General features: G+C 42.1%; 4 protein-coding genes across 4 annotated transcripts; 1 reads left to right on the top strand and 3 right to left on the bottom strand.

Moving 5' to 3' along the window:
- Positions 1 to 3,948: 3,948 nt before the first annotated feature.
- On the bottom strand, positions 3,949 to 6,335 carry fuz (fuzzy planar cell polarity protein). Its single transcript, XM_063220503.1, has 2 exons — positions 6,255 to 6,335; positions 3,949 to 5,972 (listed from the first exon to the last, which is right to left on the bottom strand). The coding sequence occupies exon 2, from the start codon at positions 5,887 to 5,889 to the stop codon at positions 4,615 to 4,617; it is 1,275 nt and encodes a 424-aa protein (XP_063076573.1). The 5' UTR covers positions 5,890 to 5,972; positions 6,255 to 6,335; the 3' UTR covers positions 3,949 to 4,614.
- Positions 6,336 to 6,632: 297 nt separating this feature from the next.
- On the top strand, positions 6,633 to 9,417 carry LOC134466607 (sterile alpha motif domain-containing protein 13-like). The gene is made up of 5 exons (XM_063220501.1): positions 6,633 to 6,935; positions 7,335 to 7,463; positions 7,558 to 7,600; positions 7,782 to 7,893; positions 8,645 to 9,417. The coding sequence occupies exons 2-5, from the start codon at positions 7,343 to 7,345 to the stop codon at positions 8,807 to 8,809; spliced, it is 441 nt and encodes a 146-aa protein (XP_063076571.1). The 5' UTR covers positions 6,633 to 6,935; positions 7,335 to 7,342; the 3' UTR covers positions 8,810 to 9,417.
- Positions 9,418 to 12,605: 3,188 nt separating this feature from the next.
- On the bottom strand, positions 12,606 to 14,981 carry gng5 (guanine nucleotide binding protein (G protein), gamma 5). The gene is made up of 3 exons (XM_063220500.1): positions 14,743 to 14,981; positions 13,068 to 13,218; positions 12,606 to 12,973 (listed from the first exon to the last, which is right to left on the bottom strand). Exons 1-2 carry the CDS (start codon positions 14,821 to 14,823, stop codon positions 13,093 to 13,095), a joined length of 207 nt encoding a protein of 68 aa, XP_063076570.1. The 5' UTR covers positions 14,824 to 14,981; the 3' UTR covers positions 12,606 to 12,973; positions 13,068 to 13,092.
- A 2,019-nt stretch (positions 14,982 to 17,000) lies between these two features.
- si:ch73-344o19.1 (uncharacterized) lies at positions 17,001 to 23,949 on the bottom strand. Its single transcript, XM_063219694.1, has 5 exons — positions 23,844 to 23,949; positions 22,526 to 22,894; positions 21,044 to 21,400; positions 20,178 to 20,344; positions 17,001 to 19,048 (listed from the first exon to the last, which is right to left on the bottom strand). The coding sequence occupies exons 1-5, from the start codon at positions 23,947 to 23,949 to the stop codon at positions 19,004 to 19,006; spliced, it is 1,044 nt and encodes a 347-aa protein (XP_063075764.1). The 3' UTR covers positions 17,001 to 19,003.
- Between the last annotated feature and the right edge of the window lie 105 nt (positions 23,950 to 24,054).

Raw genomic sequence — 24,054 nt, 5'->3', positions numbered from 1 at the left:
TTATTATTTTTCTCCTTAGTAGTCTGTAGCGTTGAGCCTTTTCTCGGGTACTTCCGGTGCTCGTACACTTACGCCACTTGGTACACACATTCGAGATTCCTCCCGCTACTCAAACGCAGAATATTAACCCCCGATGGAACACGGGTACGAGGCCACGCCCCCGAAAGCGTTTAGGGGCGGGGCCGACATACACTTTGAGCTAGAGACTCGGGACTTTTTTAGGGTGTGTATCTCACTAAGGCGCATCATAAAGTCCGATACAACGATATGGCCACGCCCAACAGGAAGTGAGATATTTTGACTTTTTTGGCATTTTTTAGCATTTTTTACGTACTTTTACGTACTTGTCCTACACCGTACATCGTATTGACTTCATATTCTGTGGACATGAGCTCAAGGCATTGAAGATGATATATTGCGAAGGAATTTTTCACATCTCTTAATTTGCCAAGATGGCGGCTCCATGAATTTAGGTATCTAATTCTAAAACAGGAAGTTGGCCACCATTTCAGTTTGGAGTGTTTTGTAACAGTGCAAACTCACACATGTATGCATATAATGAATACTTACTTTTGTATATGCCTGAAATGGAGGCCACGCCCCCAAACACGTTTAGGGGCGGGGTCAACATCTACTTTGAGCTACAGACTCGGGACTTTTTTTAAGTTGTGTATCTCACTAAGGCGCACAATAAAGTCCATACAACGATATGGCCACGCCCAACAGGAAGTGAGATATTTTGACTTTTTTGGCATTTTAAAACAGGAAGTTGGCCACCATTTCAGTTTGGAGTGTTTTAAAACAGTGCAAACGCACACATGTATGCACATAATGAATACTAACTCTTCTATAAGCCTGAAATGTAGATAAGATATAGTGCCACCATATGGTAGGCAAAGGAACTGCAGAAAAAGTGTAATTCTTCAATATCTTGGGAACTGAGCGTCGTAGAGACTCCATTTTTGTTTTAGGGGGTCATAGCAACACGCTAATCATGACCATGCTAATGCTAATTTTGAATGCTAATTCATGCTAAATAGTTTCTCTTCAATATCTCGTGAACCGAACCTCGTACAGACTCCATTTTTTTGGAGGGGTAATATAGCAACAAGCTAGGTGGCATGCCCTGGCCCTGCAATATACGTGTGAGGGCCCTTCATCGCCGCTTGCGGCTTTAATTTACCTTGTTTCTTATAAAACAGTCTCTCAACTGGGGCTTGGAGCTGAAGGGGGCAGTGCTTGCCATTGGGGGGCATTATAGTCCATGTCATTTTTTAATACTATGGCCAGTATATGTTGCCATGCTTTGTGATTGTTGTCTGGAACTTAGAAGTAAAGGTGGTCACGTGTAGTCTATTCGTGTTGTTCACCATTGTTAATCTTGCCGTTAATAATTACATGTCTATGATGATAAGAGTATAACAATGAACAGATTTAATGGTTATATCTAATTATTCCAAAGATCTACTGCTGGATAATTTTTAATGGAACACTCATCATGTCTCAGAAACAGTGCCAGTGCTCTAACGGTGCATGTGATTGGTAAGGTAACACATAACAATTGCTGTGTGCCATCTCCACCAATTATTAATTGAATTGGTGACTTGACGAAGAAATGATTAACTAATATTTATTCCAGATTGGAGCAGAAAACAATAGCTCAGGGTTGGATCAGATAGTAATCAATTTTACCACACTATATCCTAGCCAAGCATTGCAGCAAAGGGCCCTTCATAAATATCACCACTCTTATATCTATGGGAATATATAAACATGCTTAAGGGACATAAAAGGGCTTCTGAACACGGGTGTTGTCAGGCTTATTTTACAGGGGCACGTACCTGAGTATTGATTTGCTGTGCCCCGGTATGAGTTTCACAAAAAAATCCTTGCTACCTTGGAATTTAGCTCAAGTTAAGCATACGGCGTAATCTACAGAATGCACACAAAATAGCACACATCATGCGATACTTGCAATAATATAATTAATTTACAAGCTTTTAAAATAAATGACTGCATGTTTTGCACGCTCACATTATCTCTCAGTGCCCTACTGTGCCCCTGTATAGCATTAGGTCAGCTGACGCCCCTGCTTCTGAAATGAGATTCTCACCTTTTAAACCTCAATTTCTTATATGATCCGGTATCATACCTAGCAAAACGCATAATATGCCAATAAGGGCATTTCAAATTGATGATGTATAATAACTGATGAAATGGGAAACATTTTTCAAAAATGTATTTTTTATGGGCTTTTCGCCTTTATTTCAGACAGGACAGTGAAGAGCGACAGGACTCGGATGTGGACAGAGAGAGGGTAGGGATGACTGGATTCGAACCCTTGGCCATGCAAGCCCAAGTGTGCATCCCAATATGTGACCTTGCCTCCTCCACTTGTGCTTGTCTCCTCGTCCCGCCTCCTGGCCCCTCCTCCGTGGAGAAAACGATAAAGTTTCCCAGCTGTCAGCCTCGCCACAACAACTTTTGAGGGACTGTTTTTCATTCACCATCCCAATTGCAAATGAGAAAAAGACTTTACAATTGAGCTTTTGCAAGATATTGAAATATAATGCTGTTGTCAGTGATGTCATCATGACGAGAAGCAAGTGGAGGAGGCAAGTGGAGGAGGCAAGGTCGCATATTAAAACGCACTCCAAATGTGGGGGGCCTAGCGCGCTGCGCCACAGTGCCCCAAATGGGAAACATGTTTGATTGGGTAGCACATATTTTCATAACGACCCAAAATATATACTGCACATATAGTTTATTTTCTTGCTCAGTGGATACAATTACACATCCCCACACTTTTTCAACTACAGCATAAAACATGATTTGTCACAGTAGACACGTTGATTAAAACAGTGTAATTTTAGTCCATACTATTAAAAAGTACACAATAAATTCAAAGACTATTTCACATGTTCCATTCATTTACTTATGTATTCATGTACTTGAGAATTAACTCAAAGTGAAGGTTATCTGTAGTCGGACGGCATTAATAACATTGCCATTTCCATCAGTCATGAGGTACACTCAGAGAGAGGATGCACAGTGCAGTGGTACTAATTTTTTGCCAAGTGCAGTTGCAGTCCTGCACTAGGTGCAATATTTGCCTCAGACTTTCAGGTAACTTGACACATAATGTGCTTTCCTTCATAAACAGCAAACCTCTTCACAATCCTTGGTCCTTACTAAATCACAAGAAATTGTTTTACATGAAATCACAGTAATAGCAGCAGACTCTACTAGGCCTCTTAGTCAGCCAGTGTTTTCGATCAATTATTGGAACACATTATGAATTCATTAACATGAAAATGCATTATGATTATATGGTTCCTGTCTCCTTACTTGCTCAAACGTAAATTTCAACATGTAACCATACAGCTTAAGGTCTCTTTAGACTCCTCCTGCAGCTGCAGGAGACGTACTGTCAGCGGAGGGGTAGCGGCAGATTACAGACAATTCAACCTGGGAGAAGTATACGTTCAGCGCTGCAAGGGGCCGTTTCAGCTCTGAAGAGGGGGGCGTGGTGGCCGTTTGTAGGGATGCACGATGTATCGGCCAGATGTATCGGTATCGGCCGATATCGGCCGATATTCAACACATCGGACATCGGTCTGATGTGTAAAACTGGGCCGATGTTAACGCCGATGTTTTTTTTTTATATGTTACGGTTCTAAAAGAATGGACTTGACAATGACTTTCACTGTTTGTCTTCTATTTTGTCTCTATTTTTTATCTAATTATCACAGGGAGTTAAAAAGTGTTTTTGGAAATAAGACGACATTCAAAAATTCTGTTTGTTTGCATCATTGTCATCTCTTTTTTTTTTTAAAAAGAAAGAAAAACATCGGTATCGGTTAATATCGGTCATCGGCCAAAACCGCAATATCATAATCGGATATCGGTATCGGCCGAAATTTTTGACATCGTGCATCCCTAGCCGTTTGGGTACGTGATCTGCCGCCCGCCAACCCCCGCTGACAGTACGTCTCCTGGAGCTGCAGGAGGAGTCTGAACCAGGCTTTAGTATCAGACGGCTAAGGATAAGTGCAGCACGAGGAGGAGGAGGAGACATGTGCTACTGGGTGCATCCCAATATGTGTCCTTGCCTCCTCCACTTGTGCTTGTCTCCTCGTCCCGCCTCCTGGCCCCTCCTCCGTGGAGAAAACGATAAAGTTTCCCAGCTGTCAGCCTCGCCACAACAACTTTTGAGGGACTGTTTTTCATTCACCATCCCAATTGCAAATGAGAAAAAGACTCCACAATTGAGCTTTTGCAAGATATTGAAATATAATGCTGTTGTCAGTGATGTCATCATGACGAGAAGCAAGTGGAGGAGGCAAGGTCACATATTGGGATGCACCCACTGAGTCAGAGCAGGAGGGAGCAGCCCTGAGTGAATGTCGCCAGGGCTGGACTGGGGGAGAAATATTGCCCGGGCACTTTTGGCTTTAAGGGGCCTTTTATAATTAGTGGTGCAGAACTGACTCACATTTTTTTTTACATTTCTGAAAATAGGGGCACACGAGGGTGCAGGGCCCACCGGGAAATGCCCGCTAGGCCAGATGGCCAGTCCAGCCTTGAATGTCACTAATAAGATGCTGTGCTACATCAAAAGCCTGAGGTTGCGGTTACTGAGGTGAGGGTCTGTGTGGCGACAGAGCGCAGGGCAAAGGTGGGCATGGTGAGCGCCACCAGCATGAAGAGCTGATGCTGTGGCGTCTGGAGGCCATAGCATTTGCACTCCTCTGTCACCAGGTAGCAGTGCAGGGGCACGTGAGAGAAGCCCTGGGAAAAGTCCTCTTGCAGGGGGTCAGCCTGGGATGGTGCCGTCGCCTCCCCGGTGGTGAAGTATCGTGTGATGGCGAACGTGTAGAAGAGCTGCAGCAGCTCCCAGCGGCGTGAGGAGGAGGGCGGAGGGGGTCCATCCTCGGGGGTCACAGTGGCATGACTGCCAGGGAGGGACAGAGACCGGCTAGACTCACGGTTGATCAGCAGCAGGGCCAGTATGTCCGGGTGCAGGGAGATGGAAGGGGCAGGACTGTGCTGCGTTTGTTCAAGGCAGCCATGTAGAATGTCTATCAGAGGTGACCAGAAGCGGCCTACAAGCTCAGTCTCGGAGTGGTGCAGTGATGGTGCTGGACCACACAGGGTGCAGACGTCTACCCCCGGCAGAAGCTGGAAGCGGAGGAGGCGGTGAGCCACAGTGGGACTCCCGACAGGAAGGAACACAGGGTAGTCACAGGAGGTGGTGCCGGACAGACAGCGCATCAGTAGGGACAGGAGTACCACCTCTTGAGAGACAAGGCGCCACCACTTCTCAGTGGCCACAGCAACACGTCCACGGATCAGCAGGCAGCCAAACTCACTTTCTGACGCCTGGGTGAAGGCATCAAGGGCAACCTGGAGCAGGCTGGTGTTTTGAGGCAGTAGGCAGTCGGCACAGTGGGTGAGGTCCCCCATGACACTCTCATCATCGCCTCGGTCCAACAGCCGATCGATGAGGCGGTAACATGAGCGCAAATCTCTTTTCAGGCGCTCCACATTTCGAACGTTGGACAATTCCTCCTGGCCCAACACTAGCACCATACAGTTCCACGTGTTCTCCAGTAGGCGGCACAACTGCAGTTCTGTGACCGTGTTGTCCCCACCGCTACTGACTGCAATGAGCATCACGCTGTCACGAAACACTCTCCAAACTACTCTGTCGCCGCGATCGGTCTCGCAGCATGACAGCTTCACATCCTGTCCACCTCCAAACATGTGCACTCCGTTCAGCGAGCCAATAACTGAGAAAGGGAGCTGTTTAGACGAGCCACGAGTGAAGAGTGGAACCCCACTAGAAGCTGTCAGACACAGTAGCTGAACTCCCTCCGCTTGCAACATTGCAACTTGTTACTTCAGAAGGGCTACTGCTCTCCTTTGATGTTCCCCCATGTAAAGGCCGTTTTCGATAGGTGCGACAACATCTGAAAAGATATCGGAAACCTTTGGTCAAACAATCCCATAACTACTTCATCTCTCTGTACAACACTGTTCGTCCAGTAGAGGTGTCAACAAAATTAGCTGGTATGTGTTTAGTGTTGATGCCGAACCATTCAAGAGTCACTTTTAACTTTCAGCACACAGAAACTAGCTCGAACGTGTGCGGAATCAACATGCACAGAATCTTTAGTGGGTGGGAGGGATCCACATACAAACCGAGCATGATTAAAAAAAGAATACAATTGAAATACAACCCTATATCTTACCCTCGCGGTTCAGCGTAACTTCTGTGCTGCTCCGAAATAGATAACCTCTCTGTAGATACTTTCAGCAGCGTAGGTATCCACAGCAACTAGTCACATGATTCGGCTTTTCTGACATGGTGGCCATCAAGTTAAAAGTACCGATGTTGTGCTAAAAACGCACTGTGAACGTTTAATAACGAGTGTTTGAGCAAACAACATAGTCGGACAAAGGTGCTAAAACATTTACGAACATGCTGCATTGTAGAATAAACAGGGACGCTTTTATTGAGCAGCCAGAAATGTATTTAGAGATACATACTTTAATTTTGAAGTCGGTACAATTTTCTCGGAAGTAGCCTACATCTGTCAAAAAAAGTCTATATTGCTTGGTTAAAGCGCATTTTACGCATGCATTTACGCACTGTAATATTTTTGTAAGACGTACGGCATACGTTTAAAAATGCAACGTATAGCTATATCATGGACAGATATATGGTATAATTTTGCTGAATTATTGAATAGAAATAGCCAAGAGATGTGGTAAATAAAATTCAAAGAGGTTATTTTAATCTCTTAGATCAAATCTCAGATCAAGACGACTCAAATCGACGTGGGTTCAACATCGAGCCGAACAGCTCTCCGATTTTCCCCTTCTAGCTCTAAATCTCCTTCGTAGCCTACTTCAGCTTCCTTTTAGGAGTGGTAAATATTTTAAACATCCTTATGCCAGTAGCCTATGTTGCGCAACTACGACTGAAGTTCAAAAGTATTTATAGGCTGAAGCCTACCCAGATGTCGATTTCATACAACAAGCCAGCACATTTTAATGTTATGAATCTGGTTCAGTATTAGCAATTATGGTTACTGTAAGCTTGTACAATTTGGGGCACTCGGGGTGAACCAACTTGGGATCTGTGCACCTGTGGGTATCATCATCTCTCAGCAATTTCAGAACGAACCCGAATGAGAGACGCGCAATGCACAGGACTACACTAGACTATAACATGTATAAATGAACACATTTAACAGGCCTACATTAGGGCTAAACATTCGAGTTTGGCATTGTTTTTAACGTTTTTGTTTGTTTGCTTTCGTCCGAAGAAAATGTTATGTTTAAGAGAGTGATATCATATGCAATACTTCCAATGGACGAGCCTTCAAATCAAAAACAGCCTGACCTAAATATAGGTCTACCCCCTGACATGCCGGCTTCGGACAGCAATAATTCTGGTTTGTAATATTTCCTCATCAATGAAAACCAAAATAGTAATGATGTGACACTGTATGTAGCCTAAATCTCCCATCTCCTATTCCCCCTTGGTAGCTGACATGGAAACCAAGACTAATGGATCAGTTGAAACCAAAAAGTAAGCTAATATACAGTGATTGTGTATGTTCAATGTAAAAGGTGTTATTTGTAATTTAAAGCAAACATTTATTGTAATAAAATGACACACAAATATTCAAGAAGCTGGAAAAAGTGGTTGCCATGTTCTTTTGTTTCGGTGCATACATCTCACATGAATGACTGGCTTATATTTCTTGCAGCATACCTGAAAATGGACAGTTGCCTGACCCTTCTGAGTGGGCTGTGAATGATGTAGTTGATTACATCAAAGCTGCTGGTTTTGAGGAACAGGCCACAGCCTTCGAGGATCAGGTACTGTCAAATAATTTCTACTCAAGGTCATATTCTTATTTTTTCATAAACAATTTCACAAGAGAGCATCTGTCATGTTCAGAATAAGATTACCATTTTATCCACAATATATCCATTACCAAGCTGTATTGTAAAAGACTTGGAGAGACATCCTACCACTGTGATAATAGTATTGAAAGCTGATTCCGATTCTGATAGGACTAAGAGTGTTGTACAGTCTCTATCACTGTAAATGGGAAACATTTGAATGATTGAAGGACCAGTTTAGTTAATTTCAACATGCAGTTGTAATGCTCACACTACCCTGGACTTGACAGTACCGGAGTTTTTTTTTCCCCCTTCTTCAGCCTTTGGCGAGATCTTGGTCATTGTAATGGGGGCAGCGCTTTGTTTATATTTTTAAAAAAACTTTTTTATTTATTCCCCAAAAACATCCGAAAGGTTACACAACATCAGCAGACAACTAGCAAACAGCAGTACCTTTTGGGAAAATATTTGGAGTAGGCCTATGTTAAAAATGTTTTAAATGTAAACAAACGCTGCCCCCATTAGAATAGCTCATATCTCGGAAAAGGCTTCGCTGAAAAATGTGGCATCACTGGGTACTGACAAGTCAAGGGTAGCGTGAGCAATACAACAGCATATTGAAATTGACTGAACTGGTCCTTTAAGATGAGACAGACCCACATATTTTCAATTGTGTACAGCCTGTTGAAGTTTAAAACAAACAAAAAACAATGATCTCTTCCAGGAAATTGATGGCAAGTCTCTCCTCCTGATGACACGCAATGATGTGTTGACTGGCCTCTGCATCAGACTGGGACCTGCATTGAAGATCTACGAGTACCATGTAAAGCCATTGCAGACCCAGCACCTGAAGAGCAATGCAGAAGCCATATCTACGAGTGACACTTAAGACAACTGTAACAGTTTGTGCCACGTCGATGATACATTGGTATTAGATATTTAGGATACATGCCAGTTGGTGCTGCTGTAGGGTCTGGTTATGTAATATTACTGTGATGAAAACGGTGCTAGGATGGGATCGTACAAATTTATCATCATTTCTTTGTTTTAAGAATCTAAGTGTCCAAAGGACAATTCCTGGAATTCTTATAATTTATTTGGTCTTACAGGGTGTAGTATATTGAATCTGCTGAGGATCATACATTTCTTCATGATATTTTTACTTGAGCTATTCAGTATGTGTGTGTGTGTGTGTACGTAAAGAGGTTTTTCACATCCAAATCAGAACTTTTACTAGTCATGACTAATAAGTGACTCCCTTTTGTTTTAGAAAGGGATAATTTCTTCAAAAGTTTGCAGACTAGTGCAACGGAACCCAATTCTCCTAACATCTGACCAATACTGTCCTTTTATTTAACATTTTACTGCACTAAGTTACATTGCATTATGTTGTGCATACTTCAATACCTGTATGTTACCATTGTGACACGTGAAGTCTATCCGAGTTAGCTTTAGGAAATGTAATCAGTCCACGGACTTTGAAAGAAATCGCTCAAAATAAATGAATTTACAGATATATACTGTATAAATATATATATATAAATAAATAATTAAAAACACACAAGTCTATGAAGTTGGTCTGTACACTTAAACCAGTCCAGTGGAAACTATACACTGTTTTTATTATTAATATTATTATTATTGAGAAGGCCTCTAGGCATTTCAAGACATTTAAGATCAAAAACAAGTAAAGGTGGAAGTCATATTTGGTCTGGTCATGTAAAACAAATTAACGCAACATCAAGGGCCTATACTACAAAGCTGGTTCAGGAGTAAAGCAGGTTAAGTTTAGAGCTAAATCATCTACACTGTGTGCAGAATTATTAGGCAAACATGTTTTTTGACCATTTTGTCTTTTTTATGCATATTTTCCAACAGCAATCTATATGGACATGAAAACGTATTTGATTTAAGCATTCCAGGTCATGTATATTTGTATAATAAGATGGGGGTGTGGTCGAAGGTGCCCAACACCTTATATCAGGTGTGCATAATTATTAGGCAACTTTGTTTTCTTCAGGGAAAATGGGCCACAAAATAGATCTAACAAACTCTGAAATGTCTATAAACAATTTTGAAGTGTTCTAGAGGGATGTGGCCGTCTTGAAATTTGCAAGATGTTGGTCACGTTCGCACAGAACAATCAGATGCACCGTTACAAAGTCATTAGTCTCTTAAGAAATTTCACTGCCAAACATTGAGAAGAATTTAACGTGAAACTACAAAAAAATTATTACCCTGCAGTGCTATCATATTCCAGAACAGAAACCAACACAGAGTGTCCAGAAAAACAGGGTATTGAGCGCTCAGAGACATGGCCAAGGTAAGAAGGGATGACACCAGACAACCATTCAACAAGTTAATTAAGTCAAAATGGGTACAAAAATACATGGGGACAAAATTTTCAAAGGTTTTATGGACTTGGGAAAGTGACTCTTGACAGACAGGGTGGATGAACCCATGGCTGGCTCTTTTAGAGGGAGAAAATTGCATATTTTACAAAGACAATGGTATTTATGCAGTAATCTGCTGGTATTTGAGTGGAACTCAGCAACTGATCTAAGTGTGCACATTACTGATCTAGCCATAGGCTCATCAACCTGGTCCATTAACAGTCACTTTCACTAGTTCATAAAACCATTGAAAAAACTGTCTAAAGACATTTCTTGACCCAGTCTTGACTTAAGTTACTTGTTGAGTGGTCTTCAGGTTTCAGCCTGTTTTACCTTGGCCAAGTCTCTGAGTGCTGAATACAATGTTCTTGTGGACAGCCAATGTAGGTTTCAGTTCTGTAATATACCAGCACTGCAGGGTAATAGTTTTGTGGTAGTTTCATCTTCAATTCTTCTCAATCTGACAGTTACTTTGTGAGCACATGTCATGTGACACTGATGGCTTGTAACGGTGCATTAGATAGATGTGACCAATATTTCAAGACAGCCACACCCCTCTAGAAGACTTCAAAATTGTTTATAGTCTTTACAGAGTTCGTTAGATCTCTTTTGGGGCTCATTTTCCCAGAGTAAAACAAAGTTGCCTAATAATTATGCACACTAATTTTGCCCTGATATAGGGTATTGGGCTCCTTCGATCACACTGTCTCTTATTATACCAATATGCATGACCTGGAATGCTTAAATCCAGTAGGTGTTCATGTCCATAACAAAGGGTGGTGGCGGACAATATGCATAAAATGGACGATATTGTCAAAAAACTTGTTTGCCTAATAATTCTGCACACAGTGTAATAGAAGAGCCTGGAGTATTAGATGATTTACCTCTTAACCTGGTATACTCCTGAACCAGCTTTGCAGTATATGCCTCAAGTGTCATCTCTTCAACCTACCTGCAGAAGCAACCTGCCTCTATAATTTGTAGCTATATTAATATTTGCTAAAACCTGAAAACTGTCATATCACAATAGTGTGATGTATTCATATTATTTTGCCACACTTACTCTTTTAAACAAATCATCAAGGCAATGTGAGAGTGAGAGCCCATTTGGGAAACTCCAACTCCCATTGCCATTGTGACACAGCACTCCACAGCACTCACACAAGTGATCACTGCACACCACAAAATTGCATTTATGCCTCACCAGTGCAAGGGGGCAGCCCTCAATGGCGCCCCAAGGGAGCAGCCCTCAATGGCGCCCCAAGGGAGCAGTGTGGTGTGACTGTATCATGCTCAGGGCACCTCAGTCATGGAGGAGGATGGGGGAGAGCACTGGTTAATTACTCCCCCCACCGACCTGGCGGATCGGGAGTCGAAAAGGCAACCTTTGGGCTACAAGTCTGACACCCTAACCGCTTACCCATGACTGCCCATTACTGGTAGTGGTACCGCTGCTAAAGTTGGTGGCCCTCTGAGTTTTTACATGTCTAAACGTTCTCAGGATATCTGAATGGACTGTGAATAATGTGAAATGAAAAACTCCACAATTGACAGGGTATACAATCAGTGTAAGATTGCCTTCATGTGTATATTCTGTTGACATTCTGTCATGTAATGGCGTCCTACCTTGTTTTTTTTCACAATATACATCAAGGCTTTATGCCATGGAATGGAGTATGTATATTGTGTTATCAATTCTACACACACACACACACACACACACACACACACACACACACACACACACACACAGCAGTGTAACCAAATAAACTAATACACACATGGGAACTTCCTCCTTCATGTACTTCAGCTCTTCATGCGACCTGGTAATTATGCACAGGGATGGTGACGGGTTGGGGGTGGCAAAAGGGTCAGTTGTGTCGGGCCCAGGGAGAGAGGGAGATTATTGAGTGGGGGGCCCTTTCAGATTACTATGCCCCGGGCCCGGCAAAAGCTGTCAGCAGGCCTTGATTACATACATCAGCTGTTCGAGATATGCAAATGACAAAGTGAACCTAATGAGCCTGGTGAAATGACATGGACATTGCTTTTTTGTATAGGGCCATAACTAGTTATGAGTACCACGTTTTATGTTGAAATTTCAGCATGTCGGCCCACTGTATTTATATTTTTTATTTACCTTTTTATAGTGCAAAAATATGTCCAGTTGTTCGGAACTCAGTCCAGTTGCTTCTTTTGGATAACATAGCTTGCATGAATGCAAATCCATACGTTGAATATTTAGACTGGCTATGGCATGTCCATGTAATTAAGTGAGTAGCAACACACCAATAACACGAATAACAAGAACATTTATTAGTTAAAAAAGATGAACAGTACAAAAAAGGCACAGTTGTGGCACTATAGTTTAAGACCTTTGTTCCCTCATCATGGTATATATCTCTGTGTTAAGGCAGTGTAAAATTAAACCCTGGTGATTTCAAATGATACCACAATCCTGACTGAAATGCTTATTCTTGATGGCATTACAGATTCTGACAAAAGTGAAGGTCTGTGTAATCATTTTGCAACTCTGGTCCTGCTAGATTGGATCCATTTTCTACGCTTGTGTAGTGCAGTGTATGCAACGTTGTTGGCATTTTCATGTAGGGGCATCGCTTTTTTTCTCGCAACAGTTCTAGCCTTGATGGAAAGAAAGCCTGAAATACAAAATAAACATTGACACATTAGCACCCCTTGGCTTCAAGACCATATCCAGTCAGTCGTTTGTCTGTGATGTGCAGAAGGTCTCACCTTTGGCAAATTATCCAATGTGGTCTCATAAGAAAGAGCACACTTTCTGTGGCCTGAAAGGGTTGGTGCTTGATGAGACACCGGTGAGCAAAGGGTCATGGGAAGCATTCTGCATGCAAAACTGTTGGAGGTCAGCTGCCGCCTGTGATACCTAGAGGAACATAATATAGAATAATATAATTCATTATTCTATTATTTACACTGTGGATCAGTGGTTTTAATACTTTTTACAGATCTGTGAATATAACTAAGAGAGATGGTATGGCTTAAGATGGTCCAGGGCCGTGGGTAAGAATAACATTCAATTTCTCTGTCCTTATTCATTATTCAACCTTGCCTAATTCATTTACCAAATGTAATGTTATTTATGTGTTAGCATGTTGCTCCAGGATTGTTTTTGTGTGGTGCTAAAAGCTTCACTGTCTCTGACACAAATTTCTCTCAGGGTAGAGACTACTAAATAAATAAACATAATCTAACCTAGAACAAGGCCTGGAGAGCAGAACCCAATCTTAAGTAAGGGTTAACGTTCGACGAGAAGGTCGCTACCGTGGAATAGCAGCACGACAGAGAGAATCTTTAGACCCCGACGCGGAGCGGAGGGGTCTTGTTCTCTCTGAAGTGCTGCTATTCCACAAAGCGACCGACTCGCCGAAAGTTAACCCGCTTATTATATGGATATACTTAAATGACTCACACATGGCGGGGACATTTCTTTAGGCCTATTTAATGTTAAGATTGTTGCTGCGCAAAACAAAACAGTGCTGTTGTGGAACACCGCTAGGCAACAGCTAGGTAGCCAGGATAACAGGTGTTGTCTATCACAGCAGCTGATTAGAGTCTTTGAAAAGTCGCTTTAGCAGTGAAAAGTCTTATTGCCATTGACAGCGGTCTGTTATAGACCAACCCGTCCGTTATCGAAAAATAACAGACGTGCGAACGTTGGGGAGCCCCGTTGAAATGAATGGAGCATTCGACCGATGACGTCACAACCATATAATAACATAATTGAACGGCAGCTAAACAAGCTCGTTTTGCACCCAAAAACGGACCACGTTGAACACCTGACGGGGGCCAACAGTAGCCTACAAATCCCGCAATCAACTTTGTTCCTATCCATCATAGCCTACTGCACCGTCGGTACTTCAGTTCGAGTTCCCAAGCAATTCCGCCTAGTTCACACCAGACGGTGCGTGTTGCTTTGGCGTCCCCTGGTGGAGAAGAGCTACACTACCAAGAAAATGTTTATGATGGCCTTGAGGCAAGCTGATATGCTAAAATAGCGTTAGGCGTTGTATCGCCACAAGCATAAAACACAACTCGAGAAAAAATAATTCATTTGGACATTACATTTCATACCTTATTACTACTTGTACTCGGGCATAAACGCAGTGTCCTTTTCCGATAGGTACTTGACATGTTCCAACATTAGAAAAGCCATACCAATACAGTGGTTCACTAAATAGTAAACACCCTGTCGTTGGCATTTGTGAAGATCAAACTACACTCGGCAAGACTAACATTAAAATGTGTACTTCTAAAAAGGTGACAATCGTTTCTATAACTTCATCCAACACCAGTTAACGAATCACAACCCACGCCCTACTTGGTCAAGTGAGTAGCATCCAGAAGCTAACTTCTCTAGCTAGCAGAAAAACTTTTTCCTTGTTCATACCTTGACTCTGTTGATGCTTGCTTCAAATCGCAGTTGCTGGACAATTTTCTTCATTGCGAGAAGATTTGATGCTCCCGACATTTTCTTCAAAACAAACGGCTTTCCAGTGGAAAGTTATGGACTGGCCTAGCTCGAACACTGGCACAAAAACGAATCAGGAGTGGTTTATTTCCTGTTGCGGAAGTTGAGTAGAACTAGGGGAGAGGGGAGGTGTCTTTCTGCTCAGTTCAGGTCAGGGCCACCCACATTGATGCCCTGAATGAGAAATAACGAAATATCGAAGCGTGCGTATCTGTGATGGATGCAAACTAAATTTGCATGCACATATTCCACTGGAACAACACTATCAAATTCATTGGCTACTTGATGACTGACAAAGGGAAGACCCAGTTGAAGTGATGCATTTATTTTATTTTCCAGTCACTCACAACCCTGGACTGGACTGGACCTGGATTGGACCTGGATTAATGAATATTTTTACGCACGAAAGTGTCCCCTTTACGCGCGTTTTACGCATGGAACCGGCCTCGTGTATCAAACGGTCCACAGTTAGATTGGACTTCATGTGTAGGCCCATTCTTGTGTAGGCCTATGATGTGCAAGCTGGCATATTCCAAACATGGCTACTATAACCTGTGAGAATGATGGGGTCTTGGCAATTGGCATGACAGTTAGGAGTAGAGTATCAATTATTAATCCTGAGGGGAAATTACGGTGCCAATTAGAATACATACATAAATCCAGAAGACATAGCACACAAGACATTACACACATCATTACATATTAACCATATATAGCTCACTCTTGCATACATTCAAACCCCCCCCCACACACACACACACACACATATAGTGGTTGGTCATAAGTAAATCAGTGTAACAGTGATTTATCACATGTGCCTCAACTAAGTGTACAGCTAAATTGTAGTACATGAACATGTGATATCCAAAATGGAATGTGATGCAGGACATCATCACACTCGGGTGTCAAAAGTGTTACAGGGCCCTGCTTACTGTATATTCTTTGTCTCAACTCCACTCCTGTGTGCATTCTTCCTTATTTTGCCAATTTAATGACAGGTGTCATGTTGAGCAGGTGAATGAGGGACTCCCTCATTCAGCCCTATGTACCTATGTTTAGGGCTGCACGATTATGGAAAAAAACATAATCACGATTATTTTGGTCAAAATCATAATCACGATTATTAATCACTATTATTGATTTTTGCTGATTTTTTTGAAAATCATAACAATATGAAATATAACCAAGAACAAATTACATACGGGATGAGCAAAATAAAATGAATTGTAATAATTATGTAAAGGCAATAGCATGAAACTTAAGTGGACAGATTTCTGGCCAGAAACACCAGCCTGTCAGTATGTTCTGGCTTCAAGGACGCTCTCAAAAGTAGGTCACTATTGCCACGATTAAATCACGATTAAAATCATAAATTCGATTACACTATTTTATCACGATTTTGATTATTTTTCGATTAATTGTGCAGCCCTATGTACCTATGTTATAACCTTACTGTCACCAAAATTTGAATGGCTGTTTTAGTAATCTGTTACTTAAAGGAACAGACCACCCTTTTTTGATTTTCACATATTTGCAGTATTTCCCAACATTATTCATGAATGTGCATATCATTTTCGTCTCAGTGTTTTCAGTACTTAGATTTATTGGATCAGAATTATTAGCATAGCTTAGCATAATCACTGGAAGTAACTGGTATCTTTAGCATCAAGCCACAAGTGGTCACTGGACCGAATTAAATTGCCGTTTTACACTCGGGTGAATTTTACATTAATTTTAAAATGGTTTATAAGTACATTTGATTGTGTTTTATTTTGTACCATAGACTTGCATTGCTATGCCTAATGTGGCTATACTGTTAAACGGGGCAATGCAAACACATAGACGAAAATTATATGCACATTCATAAATAATGCTTGGAAATACTGCAAATATGTGAAAATCAAAAAAGGGTGGTCTGTTCCTTTAAGGCTCTCGGTAATGTCATAGCAATGTTGTTATAATGTAGCTGAGTATTTTTAGCAAATAGTGAATATGCCCTCCGGATACCCCAACTGCAATAAGAGGCTGCTGTGTAGGCTACCTTTGATGTTATCATAATGGCATCCTGTGGAATCTGGAATCTGCCAGGCCATTTTAATCTTTCATTATAAAGACGATCAATGCATGAAAACACAATCAGGTACAATTGCAGACTGTTCGACTGTTTCAGACTGTTGACTTATTTTATTACAAACACAATTCTAAGACTGAGCTTTCATACAATATATATATTGTATATATTAGCGTTTTCACACATTTTGGCACTTAACACAGGAAGTTTGAAGTTGTTGTTTAATTAGAGATTAGATGGGGGTGTCTGAGGCAACAAGTGACCTAACAATGACTGTTGACTGTTGAAATAACAAGTGCAACCTAGAATCAAGTAAGCAATGTGCATTTTGCATATTTCTAATCAACCATACATTCAATCATAGAACCAGTGATTAAAACACAGCACAGCACATAATACAGCACAATAGCTCAGTATAGAGAGCAGTGGCATTGTACAATGTATCTGTTCACTATGTTGATGGACATGCCTTGACATCACATCATACAAACACTTCAAACTAGACTAGTCAAAACCCTCACACTAAGGCCATTTTAAAATAGGACAACAAAATAAACGTGGGACTTAATATCACAGTTTATTTTCATGATCCTCTCTTTGGGGTTCTTGGGGAGTTGTTGTGCTAGATAATCCTAGTCCTGTGAGCTATCGCCTGGACCTAACACCATATGCTAATGTACAGTATAACTGGAATAACTATAACTAGTTTGGGAGGTGTGCATGATGATAACACCCCAGGACAGGAAACACTGTAACTTACGGAGCCCGGGAAAGACCAAATGATATCTTTTTAGGGGTTGTCAAGAAGGCGTTCTCTCACTTTGTAGACCATGCTCTCACTTGAAGTTGGACGCACATCTAATTGAAGCGTGTGCACGTTTACCTAAATTGTGTGCACCATTTGTGAAAACCGTGCGCTCACTGCAATATAACCGTGCCCACCTTAAATTTACAAAATTTACTAAAGCGTGCCTACGCTTGGTAAAATGTGCTCACATTATACTGATGGCAAAGAATAAATCATGATTGTTCAATAACGTAACCATGTTTTAAAAATCGTGGCCACACTTCATTAAATGGTGCTCACGAGATACAAAGCATGGGCACACAACTTAAGTAACTTCAGCTAATGTTTTAGGTAAAGGTGTGTACACTACATGAACACACGATGTAATAAATCGAGGTCACTCTTTGCAAAGTGAGGTCTCATTTTATTGACAACCTCTATATTTCTTTCTCATCCTTGAGCCTTTAAAGGCACTGCAGAAACTATTTCTATACTAAGGTTTTTTTTTATTGTAGGCATATTCAACATAGGCCTATGACTTTGGCTCTGGTATCTCTGGATGTATACCATGGCAACAAGCTCCATGGAAACCTGATGAAGGCAACAGGCCTGAGACCATTTTGACACTCTTGATCAATAATGAAACTGCTGCTTTCTCCAGATATTTTGAGAATATGCTCACTCTAAAAATAAATAAACAACGGTCATTCAATCTAATGCCACATTTATCTGTTTGAAATTGACAACTGCAAGACAGGCACACACTCACTAATGCCACATTCTTATTACCAGTGAAATAAAGACTCAAAACCATTATTTAGCTAAGATACATCAAAATCACAAATCCCAAGATGATTCGCAATCCTAGTTTTTACAGATAACCATATATACAACAATGTTTTATCTCAAGATAAAAATAACATAATGACCAGCATTGTCTTTTGTGCTATTCCCCTCCCTGCATTTTCGAGCAGATAATTCCCAATAATCCAGGCATCATCTGGGTCATTTGACTAAATTGGCCCATTTATACAACCCAGTGGTTTAAGGTGCCCCAATAACAAGAAAGGCCACTACTAAGTGTTGCACTCTATAAATACTCCTCCAAAATGAGGAAGCTATTTATAAAATTATTACCTCTTTAGGTTAATTATTGAATGTTGAAGTACCTGCATCAGTGATTGTGAAGAGTATGATGTTGAGGTGGTAACGCATATTTTGTTTGAGTGAGTTCCCTCATTGATAAAAAAGGAAAAGATTGGTGATGGCAGTGGTTGTGTACCCTGTGACCATCTGTCAGAGCCTGACTTGAGGTTTACTGGCTAGTAGGTGTATCTCGAGAGAGGAGCGTCTTCCAGTAGGTCCTCCTGTAGGAATAGAAATAAAAAAGACAAAAATGAAAAATGTCTTGTGTTGCTCTTCTTGTTTTGTTAAACAAACCCTCACACACACACACACACACACACACACACACACACACACACACACACACACACACATGTAACGGAGGCTAACTAGCACAGAGTTGGCGTGGAACGTTGGTAAACCTCCCTCCGATAGCCTCATACAGTCTCGTGCCGTTGGGCCGAGAGACTAGTCTCTTGGCCCAGCGGTATCGTACTGTGTCTCCCATTGCCGAACCGTTGTAGTTGATGAGGTCGCACGTTCGATCCCCGAGGGGGGTGAACAGGTGCAAGATGACCTCCGTCACAGTGGTGCCGCTGACCCGGATGGGAGTGAGGTTTAAGGGGGAGAGTGTAACGGAGGCTAACTAGCACAGAGTTGGCGTGGAACGTTGGTAAACCTCCCTCCGATAGCCTCATACAGTCTCGTGCCGTTGGGCCGAGAGACTAGTCTCTTGGCCCAGCGGTATCGTACTGTGTCTCCCATTGCCGAACCGTTGTAGTTGATGAGGTCGCACGTTCGATCCCCGAGGGGGGTGAACTGGTGCAAGATGACCTCCGTCACACACACACACACACACACACACACACACACAAGATGTAAATTTATTACACACTATTAATCATAGTTCCATTGAACTGATAAGTCAAACCCTTCATTTGGAGGCTTAATGGTGCTGTAAGGACACGCGAAAGAACTCAGATCTATTTTGTATCTACAGACTAGGTGTGGCCAGTCCGTGCCCTCCTAGTGATGCTACACCTTCAGCGTTGCTGCTAGTCAGGTCAAGAGCAATGCAAGTACTTTCTGAGCTCCCGTAAAATCGGGAACTCCTCCCACTCTGTTGGGAAGCAAATAATCATTAGCAAACCAAGGGAGGCTGTTTGGGAAATACTGTTTGGGAAATGTTCGTTGTTATGCCCTTGGTCAGACCAAGTCTCGAAGAGATTTGAAAGTTGATGATAATAAGGCTAGACTAGGTGGGTAACAAGACTGTGGGTTGACAATAATGAGCAATGTCCCTGCGTATTATTGCCAGCTTCGTAAGTGTGCCAAATTAGTACTACCAAGGGGTCCTCTTCCTGAACTCACCATTGGAAGATCCTGAAGTCGGTGAAATTCTGGATGTTCATTTCGATGGCGAAATTTGAGGAAGAGCAGGACTGACGCTATTGCAGTGCATATGATGAAAACAGAAACCAGTCCTGCCAGGAGGGGGTCCAAGGGGGAGGGAGGATGGTGTCCTTCGTGTTTTGCATCTAGTGTTGGTAAAGAGCAGAGAGGAGAATGATTCATTGCGGATATTAGATTATTTGTTATTCAGTGTTTAGAGAGGGCATTTAAAACCAAGATGTTATCTTATAACAATTTCTGAATACAACTTATTGTAGCGAGGAGGAGTAGAGTTGCCCAGCCGGGACTCGAACCCAGACCTTCTGGGGAAGTAAACTGGGGCTCTGACCACTACACCAAAGAGCCAGGCTCGTTGGTGTGACAGTCAGAACACATCCACAACCCTAGTGATGGTCACTCCATCACTCTTATGAGATACTAAATTATGCGTTATAACAACGTTACAAAAATATTATGGCCGTGTAACAAATATACATACCACCACAAAAAACAAGGTAGTAATGAATTTTGAAATGTTCAGCTAATAATCTTCTCATTTAAATGACCATGTCTGCGTCTCACTTGTCTTATTTGTAACCAGAGAGAGTAGAGAGAGAGAGGTTCCATTGGCCCATTGTTTCCGGGTTCTATTATTGCAACGGGGAGGGGGGGGAAATCCCCCTTTAGGCAGACCTAGGCAGACCTAAGGACTGTTCTATTCAATGCTAGGAGTATTATGACACGCCCCTTTAGGCAGACCGGAACCTGGTCATGTTCTGTGCCCATAGCAACCTATTATGTTGGCATATCTCTATATACTTAAAGAATCTCTGTTTGTAACTTACCCTCATCCCCAACATCCAGCTGGGAAGGCTCTTCCTGTTGGGGCGGGGCCATGGTCAGGTGATCAGGTGGCTGGGGGGACTCTGACCTGAGGAGTTGTGTAGGGGTAGGTGTTGGTGCTGGTGGTGCTGGGAGGGAGGTAGTTTCGATATCTGTCTTTGCAGTTGATGCCTGTTGGGTGGATTGGTGTGTTGTCTGTGTGAACAAAGGGATGAGGGTAGATTGAGGCATGGCTGGGGTGGTCAGCAGGGAGGAGGTTGAGGTGTGTGTGGTCAAGTCATCACTGTCAGTCTGGTTGGCCGAGGATGTGGTGGTTGTTGTGACTGGCCCTGTAGTGGTAGTGGCCTTTTCTGGGCTAACTGATATGGTTATTGTCAGTGGAGGATGTAGGGGGACGGGAAGAAAAGAGGGGGGAAAAGAAGAAAGGTTGGAAACTTGAAGTGTAAGTGTAACGAAGTAAAGTAATGAAAAGACACGTAGGCAGAAAACACTGGAAGCAGTACGTTTTGACAAAGCAACCTCGAGTAGACATTGAGAGATTAGAAAGCAAAACAAATGGAAGTCAGGCTTACAGGTATAAGGTTTGAAAACAAACCATTCCAACCAAAATTTGTGCACTGTCATTGGCCAAAAAGAACAAGTTTTGACCACAATGTAATTTTCAACTGCCTTATTAATAACTGTTCAAGCAGTAATTACTACATCATGTCCCAAAAGCCATTTGAAGCCCTAATAGAATGAAGACACTCACAAGGTGGTCAGAGCGTCAGCTGTGCTAAAACAGGCATAGGTATACCAGTGACTTTATTGCAACTCAATGCTGCATGTCTAATTACAAATTCAGGTAGTACACATGTTACTGGTACGTATATCTACACACCTACTCCAAATGAAAAACTGGTTATCATGACCCAGAGAGCTGCATGAACAGACACAAAAGGACCCAGGCTGCATTATGCATTTATATACTGTATACTTGTATACAAATGTCTATACAAATTAATATAAATAACGATTCCATGTTACCATGGTTGCATTTAAAATTAATTTTGCGCAGGACCATTCCTACTCCTGTTTTAACCCCTTAGCATAGAGGCAATGTTATAACCTTACTGTCACTGAAATTGTAATGGGCTATGCTACAATGCTACACGGATCCATTGACTTTCATTAGCTTAGCGACATATTCCCTCTTTTAACTTGTCTTAAAGCAAGACAACGGCTTACATGAAAAATAAGACACTTTACCACCTCTACAAACCCCAGCCAACGATTTTAACTGTATTAAGTCCCAAAATAGTGGCATACCCCTTTAAGGGTCTTGGTGTTGTCATAGTAATGTCGCTATGATGTATTTGAGTATTTTCAGCTATTAATGAATAGGCCGACGCCCCACCGACAGTAAGAGGCTACATACAAGTTGCAACAATTCCATCCATGATGACACAGACCTCCTCCCTCCAGATCATGTTGATGAGCCCTACCTGTGTACGAGAATGGCTTTGTGCTGAGAGTTGAGTCACTCTGATCAGGGATCCTCCCAAGAGTGGAGAAGAAGCCCAATGTTTTCCCAGCAGTCACGTCTCCTCCTCCTCCCTCTCCTTCTCCTCCTCCAGTGATGGCAGTGGACTGCACCGGGTTGGAAGCACTGGTGTGGATGGTCTCTGTCAGGGAGGGGAGCGTTGTAGCGGAGGGCGGGAAGGTTTCCTCCTCCTGGGGTGCAGGACCAGATGTGGCTGCTTCTCCAGACGGATGGGAGATGGGTCTGGAGGTGGAGGCAGACATGAAGTGGGATGCGCCCTCATCTGGCTGGACCGTTGGGGACTCAGCGTGTGATGGACTAGTTGTCTGACCTGTGGTAGATAATAAGTCGGCTGAAGGTTTTGGGCGTTCAACATCTGGACATGGCCGACAATCACTCACAATCACATTCATGATCCATATTCACAATCGATTTAAATGCAAACAATTGTAAATTAAACTAGCACATTTGAATATCACAGGGAATATCAGTGAGGGAGTGCTGCCCCTTTGATCTGGCACAGGGGACTAATGTATAATTCAGGGCGCCAGCAACAAACAGCAGATTTAAAGGACCACTACAGTGCAAATGCCACTGTGGACTAGCCTGATAAACCAGCCTTAATGTGAGATTGGATGTGTAATTTCTCTGTATACCCTTAGCACAGTCTGGAATCAAAACAAGGATTGTTTGTATGACAAAAACGTAGGTCTGCATTTCATTTGAATTCAGATGACATCTTCCCAGGGGAATATGTTTGAAAGTTTATGATTGAAAGAATTTCAAATTAGTTCAAGTCATTGACCTAATTAGATGATCTAAAGAAATTGCTGTCTACAACGCTTTAGAGGCTTGTGTTTATGTTGGACAACTCTATGCTTCATCTTCTCTGAACACCAGCTCAAATTGTAAATTTGTGTTTATGGGAGGAGGAGGATCAATAACTTACAATGAATTAAATTGTAGCCTAAGGTAACCGTCAAGAAGCAGACATGTTATGACTAGTGCCATAAAATAGCCAAGTAAACCCGTGATGTGATGTTCTGTTAAGGTTAGCTGTGCGTAATACATTACGCACACGTAAAGATCAAGGCGTGCGCACCAGAGGCTATGTGCTTTTGCAACAATGTTCATGGTTACAATCATGCTCCAACCATACATTACCGGCTAATCCTTATTTCATTCATAAACAATAAAATGACGCAGGCCTACACATTCGCCATTGCCTACACCCGGGACAATAACGGAATAGGCGATAGGCTACCATCTGAGGACCTTACCTGACAATTTTGCCGATACGAAAAAGATTACAAGAAGTCCCAGGATATTTTTTTGTATTGTTTTCATATTCGATGGTGTCTGTAACAGCCGGAGACGGCTGATCATCTGTTGCCCAATCTTCAGCAGGGAGATTTTCTTTCCGTTACGTTAGTTAGCTGGGAACATCATCTCTAAAAATACCCGCGGGGTCTACAAAAAACGGGGAGGGGT

Source organism: Engraulis encrasicolus, chromosome 16 (assembly GCF_034702125.1).
Source record: "Engraulis encrasicolus isolate BLACKSEA-1 chromosome 16, IST_EnEncr_1.0, whole genome shotgun sequence".
Lineage (NCBI taxonomy): Eukaryota > Metazoa > Chordata > Actinopteri > Clupeiformes > Engraulidae > Engraulis > Engraulis encrasicolus.
Note: the sequence above shows the minus strand (reverse complement) of the source record. Positions and strands in the feature narration are given on the sequence as shown.